Source organism: Maniola hyperantus, chromosome 28 (genome assembly GCF_902806685.2).
Source record: "Maniola hyperantus chromosome 28, iAphHyp1.2, whole genome shotgun sequence".
Lineage (NCBI taxonomy): Eukaryota > Metazoa > Arthropoda > Insecta > Lepidoptera > Nymphalidae > Maniola > Maniola hyperantus.
Window position 1 is genome coordinate 5861043 of NC_048563.1, and position 22677 is coordinate 5883719.

A 22677-nucleotide genomic window follows, 5' to 3' on the forward strand; every position below is an offset into this window, starting at 1 on the left:
GATTTTCCAGTATAAAAAAACCTTCCAGGATTATACCCATGCAAAAAATCACGTCGATCCGTTGCGACGTGATTCAAGGACAAACTAACAAACAAACACTTGCATTTATAATATGGGTAGTGATTCTATTCTAAACACATTTTTTCAGGTTTCCCCCTTCCCGCAAAGCCTGTGCTGCCTGGCTCCAAGCCCTCGGTAGACCAGGGTCCCCGCTGCCACGTGGCGCAGTGGTCTGCTCACAGCACTTCCTGGCCGAGGACTTCAGTGTCACACGGAGCGGTCTGAAGAAGATACGACTAGAAGCCATTCCTTTTGTGATACATGATATGGCACTGTTTGGTGTAGATCAGAAAACAGTAGAAATAAGCATAAATCAGGAATTAGCTGACTTAAATCAAAAAGTTACTGACAATGTTGAAATAGTAGATCAGAAAACAGTAGAAATAGACATGAATCAGGAGTTACCTGACTTGAATCAAAAAGTTACTGACAATGGTGAAATAGTAGATCAGAAAACAGTAGAAATAGACATAAATCAGGAATTACCTGACTTGAATCATAAAGTTACTGACAATGATGAAATAGTAGATCAGAAAACAGTAGAAATAGACATGAATCAGGAGTTACCTGACTTGAATCATAAAGTTACTGACAATGTTGAAATAGTAGATCAGAAAGCAGTAGAAATAGATATAAATCAGAAATCAGATGACTTAAATCAAATGGTCACTGACAGTATCGAAATAGAAATAGAAAAAATAAAAATAGATGAACAAGCAGAAATAGAAATAAATCAGAAACCAGCAAGCTCAAATCAAAAGGTAGATGGTGTTGAAATACAATTAGAAAAATTTGACATAGCAGAAATAGACAAAAATCGGAAATCTGCACTCTCAAATCAAAAGGTTACTCGCAGTGTTAAAATACAATTAGAAAGATTTGACATAGCAGAAATAGACAAAAATCGGAAATCATCACTCTCAAATCAAAAGGTTACTGATAGTGTTAAAATACAGCAAGAAAAATTTGACATAGCAAAAATAGACAAAAATCGGAAATCACTCGCAAATCAAAAGGTTACTCGCAGTGTTAAAATACAATTAGAAAGATTTGACTTAGCAGAAATAGACAAAAATCGGAAATCATTCGCAAATCAAAAGGTTACTCGCAGTGTTAAAATACAATTAGAAAGATTTGACTTGGCAGAAATAGACAAAAATCGGAAATCAGCACCCTCAAATCAAAAGGTTACTCACAGTGTTAAAATACAATTAGAAAAATGTGACGTAGATACACAAGCAGAAATAGACAAAAATCAGAAAATAGCAGTCTTCAATCAAAAGGTTACTCACAGTAAAGTAGAAAAAGTTGATGTACATGTTACAGAAAATGGATCCATATTAAAAGGGGAACCTTTTGCAGATAAATGTTTGGAAATTTATTTTGATAAGGACTCAATCTTTAATGAGGTTTCTAAAAACAGTTTGGGAAATGATCAATACGGAAATAGGAATGCACCAGATTTACGTTCAGAAACGGTTGAATCCAGGTCAGAAAAGGTGGTGGACAAAGGTCCAGACAAGGCTGTAGAATATAAGAGACAGAGGAAACCAAAACATAATAAATCTCTTTTGAAAGATAAGAATTCGAAACGTCAATCGAAACGTAAACATAAACAAAAAAATAAACCTACATTTGGAGTCGAGAACAAAAAGCCTGTGAAATATAAACGATCGTATGAATATAGAAAAAACAGTAAATTTACTTGTGATCTTTGTGGTCTTACTACTACAAGAAAGCATTATCTAATTTGTCATATGCGTAAACACACTAAGGAGATGTCGTACTGGTGTGAGCATTGCCCATACAAATGCTTGGGTAGAGGGTCCATAATATCCCACATGAGACGTCACACTGGGGAGAAACCGTACATATGCGATATATGCGGACGCAAGTTTGCACACTCGTCCAGTTTCGTCAGTCACAGAAGGACACACACTGGTGAAAAACGGTACTCCTGTACGCTTTGTGATTTCAAAGCTGTCCAAAGAGGTGCTCTAATAGGTCATATGAGGGCTCACTCTGATGAAAGAAGTTACGTATGCAATGTGTGCCAATCTAAATTCCGGACCAGTGTCACATTAAACAGTCACATGAGAATTCATACGGGCGAGCGACCGTATAGTTGTGAACATTGTGAGCGTACGTTTGCAAAGAAATGTACTTTAGTGAATCACGTGCGGATTCACACTGGTCAGAAACCGTACTCTTGCAAGATTTGTCATTACAAGTTTTCGACTTGCAGCGGCCTATATTTACACAAGCGTATCCACAACGGTGAAAAGGCGTTTTCTTGTCAACATTGTCATCAGAAGTTTGGTAGGAAAAGTGCTTTAAACGTACATATGCGGATGCACACTGGTGAAAAACCGTATTCGTGTACGTTTTGCGATTTTAAATGTTCAGTTTCGAATGGTTTGAAAACCCATTTGCGGACTCACACCGGTGAAAAACCGTACAGTTGTCAAGTTTGTGACTACAAATGTGCCACAAGTGGTTCTTTAAAAACCCATATGACAGTTCATACGCGGATAAAACGATACGCGTGCAAGCTTTGTGACTTCAAATGTGCACAAACAAGTGGTATGAGCTCCCACATGAGGAGTCACACTGGGGAGAAACCGCATTTATGTAACCAGTGTCAGTATAAATGTGCTACCAAGACCACTTTACGGCAGCACATTCAAACTGTACACAACCATGAAAAGCCATTTGAATGTGATATATGCCAGTGCAAAGTGTCTTCCAAACACAGTTTAGTGTTACACATAAGGACGCACACTGGGGAGAAACCATATTCATGTCAGTACTGTGAATACAAATGCACAAACACACAAAGTTTGAAATCCCACGAAAGGACTCACACTGGTGAGAAACCTTACCCTTGCAAAGTTTGTAATTCAAAATTTTCAACTAATTCAATTTTGAAGATTCATATGCGGTCTCACACTGGTGAAAAACCATACGCCTGTACCTTGTGCCAGCTCAGGTTCGTCAAAAGCTACGGTTTGACGAGACACATGCGGACTCACACTGGTGGGGAAAAGACTCACCGCTGTACTGATTGTGATAAAAGTTTCTACGAAAAGGTTCATTTGAAGAGACATATGAGCACACACACTGGTGACAAACCTTTCGCTTGTAGCCTGTGCCCGCTCAAATATTCTGCGAACGCCTCTTTAATGTATCACATGAACAATCACACTGGTGAAAAACCTTTTTCATGCAAATCTTGTAATTACAAGTGTGCCAATGCAAAGTCCCTCAAATCTCACAACCTGGTACATACTAAAGAGAAACCTATTTTCTGTACGTATTGTGAATATAAATGTAATAACTGGGGTTCTCTGAAAATGCACATACGGACTCACACTGGAGAGACACCTTACAGTTGCGAGATATGTGACAGGATGTTTAAAACAAGTTCTTCCATCAACCGGCACATGAGGACTCACACTAGTGACAAACGGGTATTTTGTGCACACTGCGAGTTTGAAACGACACACAAGAAAACTTTAATTTGTCACATGAGGACTCACACTGAATAAAAACCATGTACAGTATGTGGCCGAAAGTAATGTATATCGACCTTTCGAAGGAAATAGCGGATTTGTAAAGTCGTCTCTGTCGTTGAGACCGACAAAACGTCATATAGGTATGAGTGACAAAGACAACGCTCTACAACGCCGAAATGTCATTCCAAAGGCCGATGTACATTACTTTCGGCCGCGTACTGTAGTAGCGCAGTTCACGACAGTTAGGCACCTATTTTAATGTAGACTAGCTTATGCTCGCGACTTCGTCCGGTTGGACTACACAAATTTTAAACCCCTATTTCACCCCCTTAGGAGTTGAATTTTCAAAAATCCTTTCTTAGCGGATGCCTACGTCATAATAGGACCCTCGTAGCTTTAGTTTTAAGTACGTATTAATTATCACCACTATATCATATCATCTTACAAATAAAAATTTATGACAATCAGGAAGCATAAAATTTTCCCAATTCTGAATAAATGATTTGAGTTTGAGAGTTTGAATAGCTATCTGCATGCCCAGCCCGATCCGTCCAGTGGTTTGAGCTGTGCGTTGGTAGATCAGTCAGTCAGTCAGTCAGTCACCTTTTCATATTATAAATTTAGATTACTTAGTAGTATCATAATGTGGCCATTGCACACAATCTCTAAACTAAACTAAAATGGCTCGTCTAAATCTATTGCTATCCCTTTCATAATGTTGCTTGCGGAAAAGGATAGCATTAGATTTAGACCTGTTAATTTAGTTTAGTTTAGAGATTGTGTACTAGAGAATCGGCCCCTAGTGTAAAATCTTGTTTAAAGTAAGAGCACTTCTACAATAATTGTTACTATTGTTTATGTACAATATAAAAATAGCATAAGTACTTTTTGGTATTAAATGTTTTAATTATAAAGATTTATTCTTGTTGGAACTGGCTGTAAACTAGATTGTTTATATTTAAATATGTTCTTATTCTTATTTTTTCTAAGAGTTTTTTGTTTTACATTCGATGACATATTCACTTACTTCATATATATATCTCAAACAGGACGTTCAAGTTTTTCTTTTTTACTGATATTTTTTCCTATAAATTCTAAATATCCCAACAATTCTAATGCATTTTTATTTTATATAGGCAAGTACCCTATACACGGAAATAAGTTAGTATAGCGCTCTCTCTGTTACGCAATCCCATACAAAGGATAGAGGCAAAAATCTCAGTGTGCGTTAACCAATTAGAGTCGCCAACCAATCTCACCTACACGGCGACGACCTCCCTGGCGCAATGGTATTAGTGGGAGGTCCCGGGTTCCATTCATTGGAAATTTATAATTTATTTTTGGTCTGGTGTGGTGGGAGGCTTCGACCGTGGCTAGTTACCACCCTGCCGCCAAGTGATTTAGCGTTCTGGTACGATGCGGTTTTTTTTATTCAGATACAAGTTAGCCCTTGACTGCAATCTCACTTGGTGGTAAGTGACGGATGCAGTCTAACATGCATGACATTTCGGCTTTGTGGTGCGATGTCTCTGTCACTCGTACATTTGCAACGTTTTGTCGGTGTCAACGACAGAGACAACGCTCTACAAAATCGCTATCTCTTTCTAAAGGTTGATGCACATTATTTTCTGCCGCGTACTGTACCCAGGAGGAGGCTTTTACCGCATAAGGCGGTCCTTACAAGAAAGTCAGAATATAATCACCTACTAAAAACAACTATATGTTAACTATTAAATGTATATATATGTAAAAAAATATATAAGAGATTTCGTGAGTGGGTCCAAGCCAGGTAGCACCTGCAATTGTAAATAACTACATACTTAAATAAATAAATAATTTATAATAATAAGAAAAAATTAAAAGTAATTATATATATAATATAATGTTAATAATAAGATAAAATTAAAAACTAAGTAAAATTAAGTATGTGCATGTAAGGAATAATAAAAGCTTTTTTATTTTTATTTTACTGTACCCATAAGTTGGACAAATCAGCCGGCCGGGTATATTACAAGGGTGATTGGAGAAAAACAACACAAATACCGATTTCACCAGTTTATTTGTCCGATTTGGTTAATGAATGACAATTATTAATGCAATTGTACGGGAGCGGTGTGCAGGCTCGACCGTACCAAAGGGGAGATCTCCCACCGAGCGGTTGGTTGTGCTCGGTAGCGCCAGCTGGGCCGACGGTTGTATCTTGAAACTTCTATATATAGTCCAGATTGCAGAACATTCTGTTAGTGCGAGTACTGTCGGCGGTACATTTGTTCGGGACTATGTCATCGATTGAACAGCGCCATCTAGTTTCTATTGTGGCAACCGCCACAGCAATATTATACATTCAGTCCAATGTTTTCTTATATTATATTTAATGAACCTATTAATTATTATCTGTATATACTAGACAATTCACATGTATTATAATAATTAATTACATAAATATATACTAATATTATAAATACGAAAGTGTGTCTGTTAGGTGATTTATCCTTCAGTCACAACGGATCGACATGATTTTTTGCATGGGTATATTCAAAGACCTGGAGAGTGACATAGGCTACTTTTATCCCGGAAAATCAAAGAGTTCCCACGGAATTTTCAAAAACCTAAATCCACGCGGACATCAGCTTGTAATATATACAATTCATATTGATTATAATAATTATTTACATGACTTCATGAGGTGTGTTGTCAGATTACATTTGTGGCTAAAGTTGGCTTTAACTAAACTACTTTTCTGTATAAACGCAGCTTTGCACGTCTCACATTTATACTTCTCACTAGTGTGAGTCCTCATATGTACGGACAAAGTGTGGTTTAGTGGAAATTTGGCGTGACATATTATGTCACACGAAAAGGGCTCGTCACCAGTGTGTCCTATAATGTACTATCAGACCGCTTTTCTTTACAAATTTAGCTTCACACCGATCGCAAGCGTAAGGCTTGTCGCCAGTGTGAGTCCTGACGTGCGAGGTTAAGGGGACTCAGTTCGGTGCTTTCTCCATACAAACGTAGGAGGGAAAATACAACAATATTCGATATTGTACGCACAAAACTAAGAATTATATTGATTTATCTCGTCGTTATCTAGGTTCAATGATATCTAAAACATTGAAAAAAATATTGATTTAAAAGTTACGAGCCTCAAAAGATTCCTATTTTAACACTAAATTTATGACAACTTTGGGCGTAAATAAATAAGATTAGGGATATGAAAATTGTAAAACAATTTATCATTAGACGTAGTTTATTTATTCATTAGTTGAAATAACTTTACTTTGCAAACATAAATTCAGTAGTTTTTTCTCAAAAATACTTTTCCTAAACCTTTTTCGCGCGTTTGATTTCAGTGATAATCATCGTGCCTCTCAACTTTCTCATACAATGTCAAGTGAAAAGCAAACACGTTACCCACGTGCGCTGCCAATTTCGGTCGAGCGTCCTGCGTCACCTTAAATGACACTTTTGTCTGAACTGTACCTTTTTGTTTTGTAACATCTTCACTGTTTACCCAGATTCGCAATAAAGAAATTTGTATTTGTAAGAACTTAGCGTCACACAGGTGACAGGTGTACGGTTTCGCACCGGTGTGAGTCCTCATGTGAATTTTTAGTAGACTCCAATGTGCATATTTTATTTTTTATTTTATTTTATTCGTTTTTTGCAATCAACAGCGATATATACAATATAATTTTACATAATAACAGACTGAAAATAAGGCCAAATAGGATTACAATTTGATGCGTAGATTTAGCTTTAGGCCAGGAAGTAACGAATGTAACCGTCACTTACCGTTGTGCTGATGCGAGGACTGCTTGATATCCTTTGGGGTACCCCGTGCAGGACTCCATAGCGGCGTTTTTAAGTACTGGTGGCAATGATTGATAAGTTGATGACACAACGTTGCCGAAATTGAAGATTCGCACCGCATCGGATTATGATATCGTAATCATATTTGCGATTTATTTGCGCGTTGCAGCGGTGCACGCGTTGCAGAGAGGTGTCTGACAACTGATTAGTTTTGCTTCTTAACGTAGTTGGCGCTGTATGCACACGTTCGGAAATTGTGACATATACATTCGTTTGAATGTTGTAAAAAATGAGAATTTGGAAAGAATGGCAATTTTAATTATTTGTGCTTGCAGTTTTAGGAAGTATAAAGATAAACGCTTGTTCTACGGAACACAATTTTTTACAGATTACTTAAATAGATATTAATTATAAATTTATAACAGTATGTTTGATAATTTAAACAAGCTTTACAATAATATAATAATATGAAAATATAAAAGTCAATTAACTAGTAATATTTAGTGTTGCACAGGGAACACGAATACGGTTTGACGCCTGTGCGAGTCCTCGTGTGACACATGAGGCTAGGCTTGTGCGTGTACTTCGCGCCGCACAGCGGGCACCAGTAGGGCTCGTCCCCGGCCTGTTTCTGTATATTATGTAAAAGTAAAGCTATTTCTTCTCCGTAAAAGTTAGCAAAGCTGTTGAGCTTCGCCTTGGTAGCTAAGTCGCGCTGGGCCTGCGCTGATGCTGGAAGGGAAAACGTTTTCCTTGAAATACCAGTGTGACAGACGGACCGACATGCATGGCAAGAAAGAAAAATAAACTTTCTCCCTCTTGCTCGGAAATCACTTAATTATTTAAAACTATCTTATGCTCGAGACTTCGTCCGCGTGGACTACACAAATTTCAAACACCTATTTCACCCCTTTAGGGGTTGAATTTTCAAAATCCTTTCTTAGCGGATGCCTACGTCATAATAGCTATCTGCATGCCAAATTTCAGCCCGATCCGTCCAGTAATTTGAGCTGTGTGTTTTTATATCGTCACTCAGCTTTTCCTTTTATATATATAAAAAATCAAAACGTGTTTTCTGTCCGCACGTCAGGAATTTCGAACACGGCAATAAATTACTCGAATGTCAGTTGTTGGATTCTTAAGATATAGTGGTGATAATTATTACGCAAACTTAAAACTAAAGCTACGAGGGTTCCAAACGCGCCCAGGTCAGTGAAAAGCCCAGGACAAACTCAGCCGGGTATTCTTTTTATTATCACCACTTTACAAAATCAAAATACATTGATCAGTTTCGTCGCGGTAACCGTGCGAAGGAGCCGCGTCCGACCGAGTGCTACCGCTTACAATTTTATTTACGCGCGCCGGCCGCGAAGCAACGTAGGTATCTATTTACCTGCCTACGGCCGGCCGGACGGGTTTATACGCAATGAGTAAAGACAGTGACGGGTACGCAAATGCAAATAATACAATTGTGTTACGCGGCGAGAATGATATACAACAGGAAGTAATGTTAGTAGAAGAGCACCAATACAACCAAGAGGAAGAGGTAGATATGACTTTAGAAGTGTGCAGGGAAGAGGATTTAAGAGCTCAGAAGAGAACAAGATCAGATGATGAGGAGAGTGAATGGACTACGGTGGGAAGCAGAGGGAAAAAGACGAAACCCGGAAACGATTCAATTGAAATATATATCTCTAGTTCGGAAATTTTACCCAAACAGTTTGCAATGGCAAAACTTTTTAAAAAGAATAATTTGAGTGACATCGAAAGAGTAAAATATATCAGCCCTTTTAAAATTCGGCTCCATGTGCCTAATGAAATCAGCGCTAAGAAACTAGAAAATTGTAGGGAGTTTATTGATAAAGGCTGGAGAATCTATAGGGCGTTGGAGAAAGATATATCATATGGTATCATAAGAGGAGTGGACTTGGACTTGTCAAGCGAAGAAATCGCCAAAAGTATTGAATGCCCCAATGAAATCGAATTACTATCCATTATGCGCCTCGACCGCCGTAGCGATACAGCGGTAAACGGCTGGACTCCTAGTGAATGCGTTCGGCTATGTTTTAGAGGCAAACAGCTACCCCAATACATATCAGTAGACGGTCTCAAAATTAATATAGAACCATATATTTTCCGGGTCTCTCAGTGCTCAAAATGTTGGCGGCTAGGTCACATTCTTAGAAGGTGTCCCTCATTCAAGGTCATTTGCCCAAAATGCGGTGGAAACCACGACAATTGCACAACTACAACTTATAAGTGTGTTAACTGTAATGGAAACCATATGGCGATGTCAAAGACGTGTCCCAGTTATCTTAAAGAACGAAAACTTAGAGAGATAATGGCCGAACTTAATTGTACCTATAAAAAAGCGTTATCTGTTTACGTGCCATTGAGACCAGAGAGGCCACCCAATATGCCGGACTGCCCTTCCTCACCTATTCTTCCTACGACGTCCTACACATCAGCAAATATAAATAAACCGCCCGCATCATCAGATACATCCACATATGCACATGTTGTAAAGACTACCGCTATTATTCACAAACCAACTAGTTCTCACAGTACAGCTAAAACAACAAAGACTCCACGAAGGCGATTTGAAGATATGGAAGAAATTACTAAGGAAAGTGAAGATTTGTACAATACTAAAGAAAAGGAGAATAATTCTAATCAACAAAATAACAGGATACCATTTTTAGAGCTTTTGAGCAGGCTTAAAAATATTTTATTTTTGAAAGGAATTCCTATACAATTAAAAATTAAGAATATTGCAAAGTGCGTATTTGAGTGGGTGTATTCGGCATTGATGGATTATATATCTGACTGGTCCTTTATTAAGACAATTATTGACTCATTTATTAATAATGGCTAGTAATAATAATAACATAAAACTGAACATTATACAATGGAATGCGCAAAGTGTTAAGCCTAAGTTGTTGTCGTTTCAAAATATTCTCTTGCAGGAAAAAGTTCACATTGCTGCTCTGAGTGAAACCTGGTTAGACTCGAGCACGACATTACAGGTAAAATAATAATAATAATAATAATAATAATGTTCTTTATTTCAGGCAAAATGTACCCATATTATTACAAAAGTCAATAAAATAATAAATAAAATAAAAATAATTAAAATCTACAGTAAAAGTAATAACAAAAATAAGTACAATAATGTATTATTGTATAGTATTTCTATCATTATTTTCGATTCGCACTGCGATGCTGCGTCAACCAATACCGGTAGATGGCGACATCCAAGTGCTCACACATCGCCCGGAGAATCTCATTATTAGAGTGGCGTAGTCGCTCCCAAAAGGAAGCTATTCTGGAGCGAATAATCGCGAAGAAGTCGGGCATTCTTGCTGATGCGAACATGATGGACGCACTACAAAATCGTGGTAGTTTCATCAGGATGCGGTAGGCATCATTGTACTGCACCCTGATGGCACCATACGAGCGTCTTGTGTAGTTAAACCATAGTTGGCAAGTGTACAGGTTTTGACAGAACGCTCTGAAAAGAGTGTTCTTAACTTGTTCATTGCAGCGGAAAAATCTACGCGCGATCATGTTGCATCTTACGGCAAGCGCCCTCCTCTCGCGCTCGATGTCCTTATCGTCACTGAGATTCTCCGTCAAGATGTGGCCAAGATACTTAAACGTCGCCACCCTCCGGATTTCCACACCATTCATATACACTGGAGGGACACTGTCCGGACCCTTTCCACATCTAAATACCATCATTTCCGTTTTGGAAACGTTATATTTAAGTCCATGACTTAAAGCGTATTTTTCACAAATACTTAACAACTTCCGTAGCCCCTTGATAGAGGGACTGAGTAGCACCATATCATCAGCGTAACTTAAATTGTTAATACAAACTCCGCCGACATGACAACCGATTTTGGTGCTTCTCAGTTCCTCTATCAGGCTGTTCACATAAATGTTGAAAAGGTCCGGCGATGTTAACCCGCCCTGGCGTACACCACATTCTAACCTATAGTCGTTAGAAAGTGTGTCGCCCCATTTTACCTTGTTGCTTTGGTTTTCGTACCAATATCTCAAAAGATTTATAACATTAGATGGCACTTTATGCTTGTTGAGTTTCGACCATAGCAAATTATAATTTACCAGGTCAAAAGCTCGGCTTAGGTCCAAAAAACAGGCATATATACTAGTGTCTCTGTTAGTATAATATTTGACAGTGTTTTTCAAGCTGAAAATAGCAGAATCGGTTGAGACATTGGCACGAAAACCAAATTGCGCATCGTCGATACTAACATTTTTCATAAGAATCGGATGTAAAAGTCTTTCGAATATTTTACCAATTATAGTACCCAGTGATATGGGTCTATAATTGCTCAATTTAGACAAGTCTCCGGTTTTGTTTTTGGGGATTGGAACCACCACGGTCTTCATTAGATTCTTAGGTAAGTAATTAAATTTAATACATAAATTGAAAAGCGTACACAAAACTTGGCTAATATCTTCGCTAGCGTTGAGCATATGCTCGACACTCAATCCATCGTGACCCGGAGACTTCCCACGTGTCATTTTTCTTATCACGTCAACAATATCTTTAGGTGAGAATTGTAGGGTCTCAGTCTGCGTGTCCGACGGGGAAGTGTCGTACGTATTATGCTCAGCTCCTTCAACGTTAAGTGGTTTCACCTTAAAATGACTGGCAAATAATTCGGAAATTTCCCTCTGTTCAATTATATTTTCAACACTATGTGGCAACCGGGGTTTATTTTGCAACCTCTTTGTTGCTTGCCAAAATTTTGGAAAATTTTTATCTACTCTATGTGCAGCTAAAATGTTCATTCTAATCTGATCTTGGTTGTTCTGACACCATTTAAGTTGACTTTTGAATTTTCTACGACTATTTACCATATCATTGTAGACTGGACCGGCTGTCGGCCTGCCACTCTCCAACCAACTTAAGTAATATAGTCGAGCTATTTTATGACTTTGGCTCACGTGGTAGTTCCAACCCACCACTTGTTTCCGTTTCCTATTACCATCGCAGTGCGAATCGAAACTTAAAATAGCAGCTCTTCTTAAAATACTTACAATTTCATCATAATAACTATCTATTAAAAATAAGTGTTCAGTGCAAGTAAAATTATCACAGTTTAAACATTGACTAGAATAAGTAACATTTTTTAGATTATCACAGCAATATTTATTGTACATACTAATCTGATGAGGATTTCGTTGACCCCATTTAACTTTATTTACTAAGCTTCTATTTTCACTAATAATTTTACTTACAACTACGTCAAAATTACATGTAATTATCAGTGGAAGGTGGTCCGACCACCCCACGTCATAATCTACGGTTACAGCGGTGACCGTTCTCCGCGCGGCACTTGTCCCTATGCAATGGTCGAGCCACCGCGTCACGCCACTGGCATCACTAACATATGTATACGTGGACGAGTTCTTTCCTAAAAACTCATAATCCACACACTCTAAGGAGTGCTCCGCACAAAACAAAGTAAGCTCGTCACCAAACCTGGAGATGCAATGGTAAAAGATTACAATATCTTCCGTAAAGATAGGGCGGACTCGTATGGAGGTGTCGCACTATTTGTGCATAGATCTATCAAAGCTGACCTGCTGCAAATATCAGATATAAGTTCAGGCATAGAAATGATAGGAATTAAAGTTCATAACTGCGACGATATCTATCATATTATCTCTTTATACTGTCCTCCATCGGCACGTACACATCAAAAAGAGTGGGATATTTTATTTTCAAGATTTAGAAAGAAAACATTAATATTAGGCGACTTCAATGGTCACCATACAAATTGGTCTAATAAAATCGACTCAAGAGGGGTTCAAATATTTGATGCCCTCGAAGACCATTTATTTTGCACTTTAAATGACGGTACTCCGACGCGTGTACATCTGGTGAGTGGTCAATGTAGGCAGTCAGCTCCAGATATTTCATTAATATCTTCAGATATTGTTTTGAACTTCAATTGGACGGTTTTAAACGAATCTCTGGGCAGTGATCACCTAATGATTAAAATTTCAACTGAATTTAATGACCGTCCTAATAATTTTCCCCAACGTAATTACAAAAAGGCTAATTGGCAAAACTATAAAAGCTGCCTAAAATCAATGTTTGAAAAATTTGAATTTAAGGAAGACTTACAGACTTCGTACGATAATTTTATTAATTACTTAAATATAGCTGCAGATCTTCATATTCCACATATAAAAATAAGTCTGAACCCTTCTAAAAAATTTCGCCCTAAGCCCTACTGGAACCCGGACCTTTCTAAATGTGTTGCAGAACGTCGACTGGCCCTGTCAACTTTTCGACGTAATCCCACCCCCCAAAATTATGATATTTTACAAGAGAAAATTCAAAAATCACAGAGAAGGATACGCACCGACCGTAATAAATCGTGGCAAACGTTTTGCAATTCTTTAGATGGAGCTTCCAATCAAAACGAGCTTTGGTATAAAATGAGATGGTTCAAGGGCCGTCACAATCCTAGCAGTAATATTCCAAAGGATGAATGTGTCAAACTTCTAGAAAAGCTCACACCTGATTATGTTTCTCCGGATAAACCAGTTTTCTCAACAAGCAACGTATCTCTAGATACAAAAATATCACTGCAAGAATTGCTTAGTTGTATTAAAAATAAAGATACTTCCCCTGGTGCCGACAACATATCATATTCCATGATTAAGAACTTACCTAAAAATGCCAAAAATATCTTATTACAACTATACAATATTTTTTTTATGAATGGATTTGTTCCTAAACAATGGAGGGATATAATTATTATTCCTATCCCAAAACACAGCAGAGGTCCTAACTTCCCTTTATCTCTCAGACCCATTTCAATGATATCGTGCATCTGTAAAATTTTTCATGGCATACTAATCAATAGATTAGAGTGGCACATAGAAAAGAATAAGATTCTATTACCAGTTACCACCGGTTTTCGTAAAAGTCGATCTTCGTTGGAAAATTTATCCACATTAGTCTCAAGAATACAAATAGCTTTATCTAAACAACAAGCCACAATAGCTTGTTTCGTAGACCTAGAAGATGCCTACAACAATATAGATATTTCAGTGCTACTTAAGTCTATGGACTTATTAGGAATCAGTGGCAGATTATGCAGCTACTTGTGGAATTTTTTAAATGAGAGGAATCTTAAAATTAATGTTGAGAATTCATATATTTGCCGGAAAACTGGGAAGGGGTTGGCTCAAGGAGATCCGCTCTCACCTCTGCTTTTCAATATTGCGACATTAGATCTGTGTAAATGTATAAATACTGATAAGGTTTCAATTTCTCAATACGCTGACGATTTTGTAATCTATTTGATGTGCAAAAATACCCAAAGAGGGTCACAGGTCTTACAATTAGAATTAAATAAATTTGTTCATACTGCGATGCAATTAGGATTACAGGTATCAGCAGTCAAAAGTAAAATATGTATTTTTAGAAGGGGCTATAAAGATGCAACGGTAAATTTAACTGTCAATGATTCTACTCTGCAGATGGCCAATTGCGTAAAACACTTAGGTCTATGGTTAGATTATTCTCTAAGGTGGAAAAAACACATTAATGAATTAAAAGAAAGATGCTCAAAGTTTTTTAATGTTTTTAAAGTATTGGTAGGGCCGGGGTGGGGCATTCACCCAACCCATTTAAGAAAATTGTACATTGCTATAGTACGAAGCCGATTAGATTATGCTAGCTTCCTATTTGCAAACAGCTGTAATACACACTTAAGTAAGTTGGATAAAATTCAGAACCAATACATGCGGATTGTTGGTAGTTTTATCAGAAGCACGCCGATTCATGTAATGGAATCGGAGCTATATCTCCAACCCTTATGTACAAGAAGATACTACCTGGCCGGGAAGTTTTGGTTTAAGTCGGTATCAATCTCGGAAAGTGAGCTAGCGAATACACTTAGTGTTCTCAGTGCCCTTTGTCAAGATAGATATTGGAGATGCAAAAATAAACCTTTATTAGCTTTAGTTCACGACGAGTTCAAACACACCGCATTTCATAAGAGTAATAATTTGGACTGTTTTTCCCTAGATACTTGGATCAGCAATGTGGATTTAACAAATGTAGTTAACACGGAGATTGAGACGATCAAGAACGCTAAAAGGCAATACAATCAGAATGTGTTAAAAAATCTTTGTATGCATTACATTGCCGATAAATATGAAAATTTCTACAGGATTTACACGGATGGTTGCAAAGGAGAGGATGGTTCTGGTATGGCTTTCTTAGACACTCAATCGGGAACATCGGTCGGATTACGAGTTAATTCGAATATGTCTATCATGCACATTGAGTTGGTGGCTATAGCGGAAGCTGTGGCATATATTGACTCCCTTGCTCCTGGCAATTATGTGATTCTTACGGACTCAAAGAGTGCCCTTCAGCATATGTTGAAATGTACTACAACTGTTTTTCGCGGTGTACCACTAGCATATGATATCATAAAATCAATCCTTAAGATCTTATCTAATAAAAAGTATCTATGTCTACAATGGATCCCATCTCACATAGGCTTGCCAGGTAACGAGGAAGTCGACCACCTAGCCAAAGAAGCATCGTATTCTGACTGGTCATTTGATGGGCTACCCTATTTCAGTGATCTAATTTTTTTAGTAAAAGAAAGATGTTTTGATATGTGGAAGGAACATTTTGACCAGAGATCTCTCATCAAAGGCATATGGTATAAGACTATACAGCCATCCCTCCCTCGGCAACCGTGGTTTATTGGTGCTAAGTTAAGTAGATTCGAAATTGTAGTAGCTTTAAGACTACGTTCCGGTCACATTCCACTGAACGGATTTGCATACCTTATTGGAAAATCAAACTCGCCAAAATGCACAGAATGCGATATAATCGAGGATGTGTATCACGTCTTAGTGGAGTGTGTCCGGAACGAAATAGAAAGGCATAATTTTATAAATAGGTTTAATATTGACTTGAGAGATGTGGGTACTTGTAACAGTGTTTTGGCCCTCCCTTTGTCTAAGGAGGCCAGAGCACTGTGCAAGCTGTATAAAACGTACTCAAATTTTAGAAGTTAGAACATAATGAAATGTTTGCTCCTATGAGGGTGACATGTTTAGGTTGTAAACAAACCCTCTACAAAAATCTAGAAAAAAAAAAAAAAAAAAAAAAATACATTGATTGCAGCCAAGCGCTGGTCTATAAAATAAAAAAAATGGAGCAAGTGTGGAAAAAAAACCATTTAGATGGGCGATGTTCACAAGAATTTTTTCTTCACCTGTGTGAGTCCAGGCATGTTTAGTTAAATAAGCCTTCCGTGAGAATGTCTTCTGGCAAAGCGTACAGGGGAAGGGCCCCTCTCCAGTGTGCGTCCTCTTGTGGCGCGCTAGGGCGCTGGGCCCTGCGCACGTGCTCTGACACACGCCGCGCACGTGCGCCGCGCGCCGTGAGCACGACGCGGGTTGCCGGCCGCGGACGACGACGTGTACTTGAAACAAAGAAACACGTTTATTTCATAACTAGCTGACCCGCCCCGGCTTCGTTCGGGTGGAATTTAGAAAATCGGCGTGGTGGTAGAATTTGAAAAAGCGGCCAAGTGAGAGTCAGGCTCGCGCAACGAGGGTTCCGTACTACAGTCGTATTTTTTCGACATTTTGCACGATAATTCAAAAACTATGCATAAAAATAAAGTGTTTTAGAATGTACAGGTGAAGACCTTTCATATGATACCCCACTTGATATAGTCACTCACTTCGAAAGTTGAAAATACTAATTATTAGTTCATGATCACAATTTAATATTTTATTGTGTGATCTAACCCTAAATTCACGGTTTTCAGATTTTTCCCCAAATGTCAGCTATAAGATCTACCTACCTACCAAATTTCATGATTCTCGGTCAACGGGAAATACCCTGTAGGTTTCTTGACAGACAGACAGACAGACAACAAAGTGATCCTATAAGAGTTCCGTTTTTCCTTTTGAGGTACGGAACCCTAAAAATTTGAGTCAAATACCCAATTAGAATTAAGTATGTAATAAAATGGAACATACTTGAAATGGGTTGATTTCCAAATGCCTGTGACCAGTAGCAAAGCTTTCTCCCCCCATTATCAGTAATATTTTCTCCTCCAACTCGTTCAACTCTACCGCCTCTCGTGCCAGTGGTGCGCGAACTCCCGCAGCTTGCCGAAGTTTCCCGCCGAGGCAACGAGGTCCTGGTAGTAAACTGGACCCTCCTCAGCAGGTGGTGAGGGTGAAATTCCTTACGGTGGCGCGCGGATCCTAAGTTTTTATTTTTTCAAAGCTTCCGCCAGTAGTTTGAACCCCTCGCCGATGGCCTGCAATGCCTGAGACGTGGCCACGTCCCGCTCGTGCGCACGGTCGACCATCGCTTCCAACAGCAGCGAACTGCGGCGCGCCACCTCCATCCGCTGTTCCTCAATCGCCAGAAATCTCTCTGTCATTCTGGAGAATGGAGACCTCCGCTGAGTTGGAGGTGCCACTGTTTTGCGTCTTTGGCGGCCGCGACGGTTGGATGGCGCTAGAATAAAAATAACTTCATAGGGCCGGTTGTTTCAACAAACTTTGACGGACACGTAACCTTTAAATATGGCGCTAACGAACGTAAGTAAAGAAAAAGGGTTGATTCAGCATCTATTAGCGCTAACGTTCGTTAAAAAGTTACGTTTACGTTAACCGGTGCTGGCGCCATTGGTGATCGTCAAATCAGTTCGTAACTTCATACTTCTAACAAACGGAATATTTTATTTACAAATTATAATGGAATCAATTTAATTCAAAGCTTTTAATGGTAGTTTTTTTGAAGATGAAAGAGAATTTGTAAGAAAGAAAAAGTGTTTAAAATTCGAAGTAGCAATATATACCTATGCAATAGCAATATAGCAATGCAGTAGCAATATATAACTATGTATATAATTTAATATACTTAAAATGAAATAAAAAAAGGATACGGAGAAGTAAGTTAATTTTTAGAGTTAGTTTCGCAACCAAAATAACAATGACGAACAGTTTTTTGTACAATGGAGCAACGCACTTAAATTAACAGATGTTAAAGTTCGTCTACGTCTGTTAAATTTTAACGAACGTATCTTACGAAGACCAATGGTTTGAAACAACCGGCCCTTAGACTTTGACCCGTATTCACAATCATTCCTATGAGGTCTCACAGTGCCCTCGAACGCACAGTGTTGGTTCCACCAATCAGATTACTCAATAATGCAGTGTCACGTGAATTTTCAGTAATCTGATTGGTGGAACCTACGCTATAATGATAATAAATAAATAATTTTTATTTCAGGCAATGAAAATACAACCCATAACAATATACACAGTATGAAGCGGATTAAATTAATATTAGAATTGAATAGAATAGAATATAAATGTAAAAAAATGGAGCTAACAATTTAAAAAACTAATCTAAGTAAAGGTGTTATTGTCGCACCGATGCAGGTTGGACCAATGTTTTGTAAAAGGATTACTAAGATCCTCTACAACAGCACACAAGATAGCGTTTGTACTGTGTGTCAGTCTTTTCCAGAAGGATGCCGTCCTCGCTCGGAGTATGGCGAAGAAGTCAGGGACTCTTGCAGCAGCAAACATAGCTTTAGCACTGCAGAAACGCGGGCGCTTCATTAGGATGCGGAAGGCGTTGTTATATTGTACCCTAAGGGCCGGTTGTTTCAAACCATTGGTCTTCGTAAGATCCGTTCGTTAAAATTTAACGGACGTAGACGAACTTTAACATCTGTTAATTTAAGTGCGTTGCTTCATTGTACAAAAAACTGTTCGTCATTGTTATTTTGGTTGCGAAACTAACCCTAAAAATTAACTTACTTCTCCGTATCCTTTTTTTATTTCATTTTAAGTATATATTTTATATACATAGTTATTAATATTGCTACTGTAAGGGTGGTAAATTGGGCGGAATAGAAATATACCCGGATACGGAATAATCTACCACCTTACAAAGATTAGAGGAAAAAAAAAATTTACTTTACTTGATCTATCTACCTAGTAAAGAATAGAAGCTAGCCGTCGACTCCCTTGTAATGTATATGAGGTGTTATAAATGAAATTTGCTAGATGTTAGGCAAAATTGTTTTTAATGTAACTTTTACCGGGGTCGCTTAATACATAGTGATGGCTAATAATGCTTAGTTATTCTAGCTTAATGCCAAGACTTAATTTAGATACATTAGAATGCCTTAGGTAGATAGTACATAAAATCTATGTTTTAAATTTAAGATGCCATTGGCATGGAATAGACAATGACACAGTAAAATTCATAAAATTGTTTCAAAATAAAAGCTCAGTAGTAAAGACAGGGTTCTTACTGTACACATACACTAAGAAGGTTCACTAAACTGTTCCAGGATACAAACATTTGCTTACTTGTAGGTGCGAAGACTGCAAGGTAGCTGGACGGCATCGGCCAAGATCCAAAACTCAATTTATTTGATTCTTCACAACCGAAATGTTTCATTACAAAGATTTTCACCAAGTCTTATCCATAGAAATTAAGTTGCCCACGTGAATGTGCAAAAGAAATAAATACGGAAAACTAAAACCGAAAACTAAAAACGGAAACGCAAACGGAAACGCAAACGGAAACCCTGTAACAAAGAAAAACAAGATTATAATTTGTGCTGTGTGAAAATTTCGACACGTGGAATTTTCCCGATCAAACACAACTCACCTATTGAACTCCTGGCCACCAATGGTTTTCAGGAGTCCACCCACAACCCATTATCCTCATTTATTTGGGAAGGTAAAATAACTGGAACTGAAAGGGAAAATCATGAAATTAGGATTTTCTCTAACCAAACCGCCATTTTGTCGAATCCACATTACTTGATTTTTCACTCACCATAATTGATGAAACATTGAAATACGTTAGGATGACTAAATTTATAACTATTGTATTTTCCCAGGCGAAGCCATGGGCGAAAAGGAGTGAGATTTTCCTGGAACGAAAAAATTCGTCTTCACATGTTGACTCCAGAAAAATTCTAAATCTCACCAATCGGTGTTGCCAGACGCAACCCGAGTGTGGCCGCTCTCATTTAGTTTGATCATGAAGCCAATTCATTTTTGAATATTTGCGGAACCTAAGGATATATTATAAGAACCGTTTTGTTAATGACTTAACAATAAACAAATGATATTATGGTTTTATTTAATTATTTTGTTTTATTTTTACGACAATTGACAACGAAGCAAACGCCATCTATTGTGGCTCGAATGAACTCTGAACATCGACCCATGCGTAGTTCTGCACCTTGATGCTAGGTGGCACCAACATACTTTGAACAAAATTGATTTTTATTAAAAGCGAAACGCTAATTAGTAGTTCAAAATTTACAACGTCACAATACTTCCCCTCCTACGAAAAGGTTCAACAGGTTGAACCACGCTGCCCTCAGCGTCATCCAACAACTACTAACAATTTGCCTGAAACAAACAAACAAAAAAAACACAGAAGTTACGCGTGAACGCACATCTACTACTAACAAGGAAAATTGTCTAACAAAATAAATATACTGAAAACAGTGTAAGGTTTTATACATTATACTTAACTACACAACCCTAACTTCTAAAAAGAATATATACAAAAAAACTTCATGGTGTCTAAGACACTTGAGTGGAAACATCTTGGCATCATTCTTCAGCTGACTGATAGAATGCGTCTAGGCCTACGGTGGTTCACTCTTTTAAACTACCATCTTAATATTTGTTACTCAACAAATACGGAAAACTGGTTGTGAACGGGTCCATCTGATATGGCAACCGTTCTCTATCCCATTCGGAAAAATAAAACCGAATCAAAATCGGAATATGAGAAAAAAAAAACGAAATAACTCTCCTAGAAAATAGATCTCGGAACAGAATCGGAAAAATAACAGAAATGATCCATTATCTAGAAGGAAAACGAAAACAAAACACAAAACCCCCCCTTTTCGTTATCCCCAAAGTACGATATTTGCATTTTTACTTTCTCATCCGGTTGGTCTACCACAAGCATTCCAATCATCACATATTCATCCCTACATACATCCACTACATTCCTCCTCAACTGAACCATGGTAATGTAACTGTTAACTCAGAACATCACTACACTCATACAAATTCCTAATTGAATATTGATAACTTAAATATTCAAACAGTTTAGACCAAACTAAGTAATGGCAAATATCTACTTCTTAATATCCTTAATATGCCAAGTGCCTATTGGGTGGTTGTCAGCTACTCTAACTAGTTCGTAAACCAAAGGTGACAAAACCTTGACAACCCTGCACTTTTCATACTTAGGTGCCAGCTTAGCTGCGAAAAAATTTGTAGCGTCGCTTTGTGGATAGGTCTTTTTCCACACTATGTCCCCAACAGAATAGCTTGCAGACCTACGCCTTAAGTTGTAATGCGTTGCATACTCTGCATGAGCCTGAAACAAATTTCTCCTAACCTGACCAAATATGTCCTCCAAAGATCCAAACTTTCCTGCGTATTCCTCCCTTGGAATTCCGGCCTCGTACTCCTTATCCGTGTCCTTATAGAAGGAACCATTTAAGACCGGTTCTCTAGCGTGGACAAGGAAGAACGGGGAGAATCCAGTGGATTCATTAACCGCACTGTTTATGGCGAACTGGACCTTGTACAGGTTTTCGTCCCAGGACCTGTGGTTATCTTTCACAAAAGCGGCTACAGCAGTCATAACAACCTTATTGTACCTCTCAACAAGGTTAACTTGCGGAGTGTACAGTGGTGTGTAGTGTAATTTCGGAATATTATAACGCTTAATGAGATTACGGAATTCAGATCCTGTAAATTGGGACCCATTGTCCACAATCACAGTCTCTGGAACACTATGGTTCAAAAATACAAAATTCTCTAGCGCTTTAACAACAGCGGCACCTGTGGCACGCCGTAACGGAAACAACATTGTATATTTCGAAAAACAACACGTCACCACAAAAAGAAATGTAAATCCTGATTTAGACCTAGGCAAAGGTCCGACTAAATCAGCCGAAATGACCTGAAAAGGTCTCTCGCAGACTTTAGGCTTCCCTAGCAGACCTGGAGTGGCTGATGTCGTGTGTTTATACGCAGAGCAAGTATCACAATTCTTAACGTACTCAACCACGTCCTTATACATACCACGCCAAAAATATCTGAGGGATAATCTGCGATGAGTTTTGAACACACCAAAATGACCTGCAGTTGCATCTGCATGGTTTTGTTGCATAATTCTAAGGATGTC

The 22677-nt window shown here is 38.2% G+C and overlaps 2 protein-coding genes across 5 annotated transcripts in view; one reads left to right on the forward strand and one right to left on the reverse strand.

The window, feature by feature from the left end:
* The window catches only part of LOC138404408 (zinc finger protein 271-like), a 124422-nt gene that overhangs the window by 1335 nt on the left and 100410 nt on the right, over positions 1–22677 (forward strand). Inside the window, exon 2 of one of the 3 annotated variants that reach the window (XM_069508174.1) lies at positions 149–3472. In XM_069508174.1, coding sequence (XP_069364275.1) covers positions 149–3472 — 3324 coding nt within the window. Of the gene's footprint in view, positions 1–148; positions 4496–22677 lie in introns of those variants that run through there. The other 2 variants (XM_069508172.1, XM_069508173.1) reach the window with 2 other exon arrangements.
* The window catches only part of LOC138404422 (uncharacterized), a 29459-nt gene continuing 12619 nt past the window's right edge, over positions 5838–22677 (reverse strand). The window contains exons 6-8 of one of the 2 annotated variants that reach the window (XM_069508288.1): positions 16679–16888; positions 7040–8120; positions 5838–6561 (exon numbers count right to left, since the gene is read on the reverse strand). In XM_069508288.1, the coding sequence (XP_069364389.1) occupies positions 16787–16888 (102 nt within the window). In that variant the 3' untranslated portion in view covers positions 5838–6561; positions 7040–8120; positions 16679–16786. Of the gene's footprint in view, positions 8121–16678; positions 16889–22677 lie in introns of both variants that reach the window. The other variant, XM_069508287.1, reaches the window with a different exon arrangement.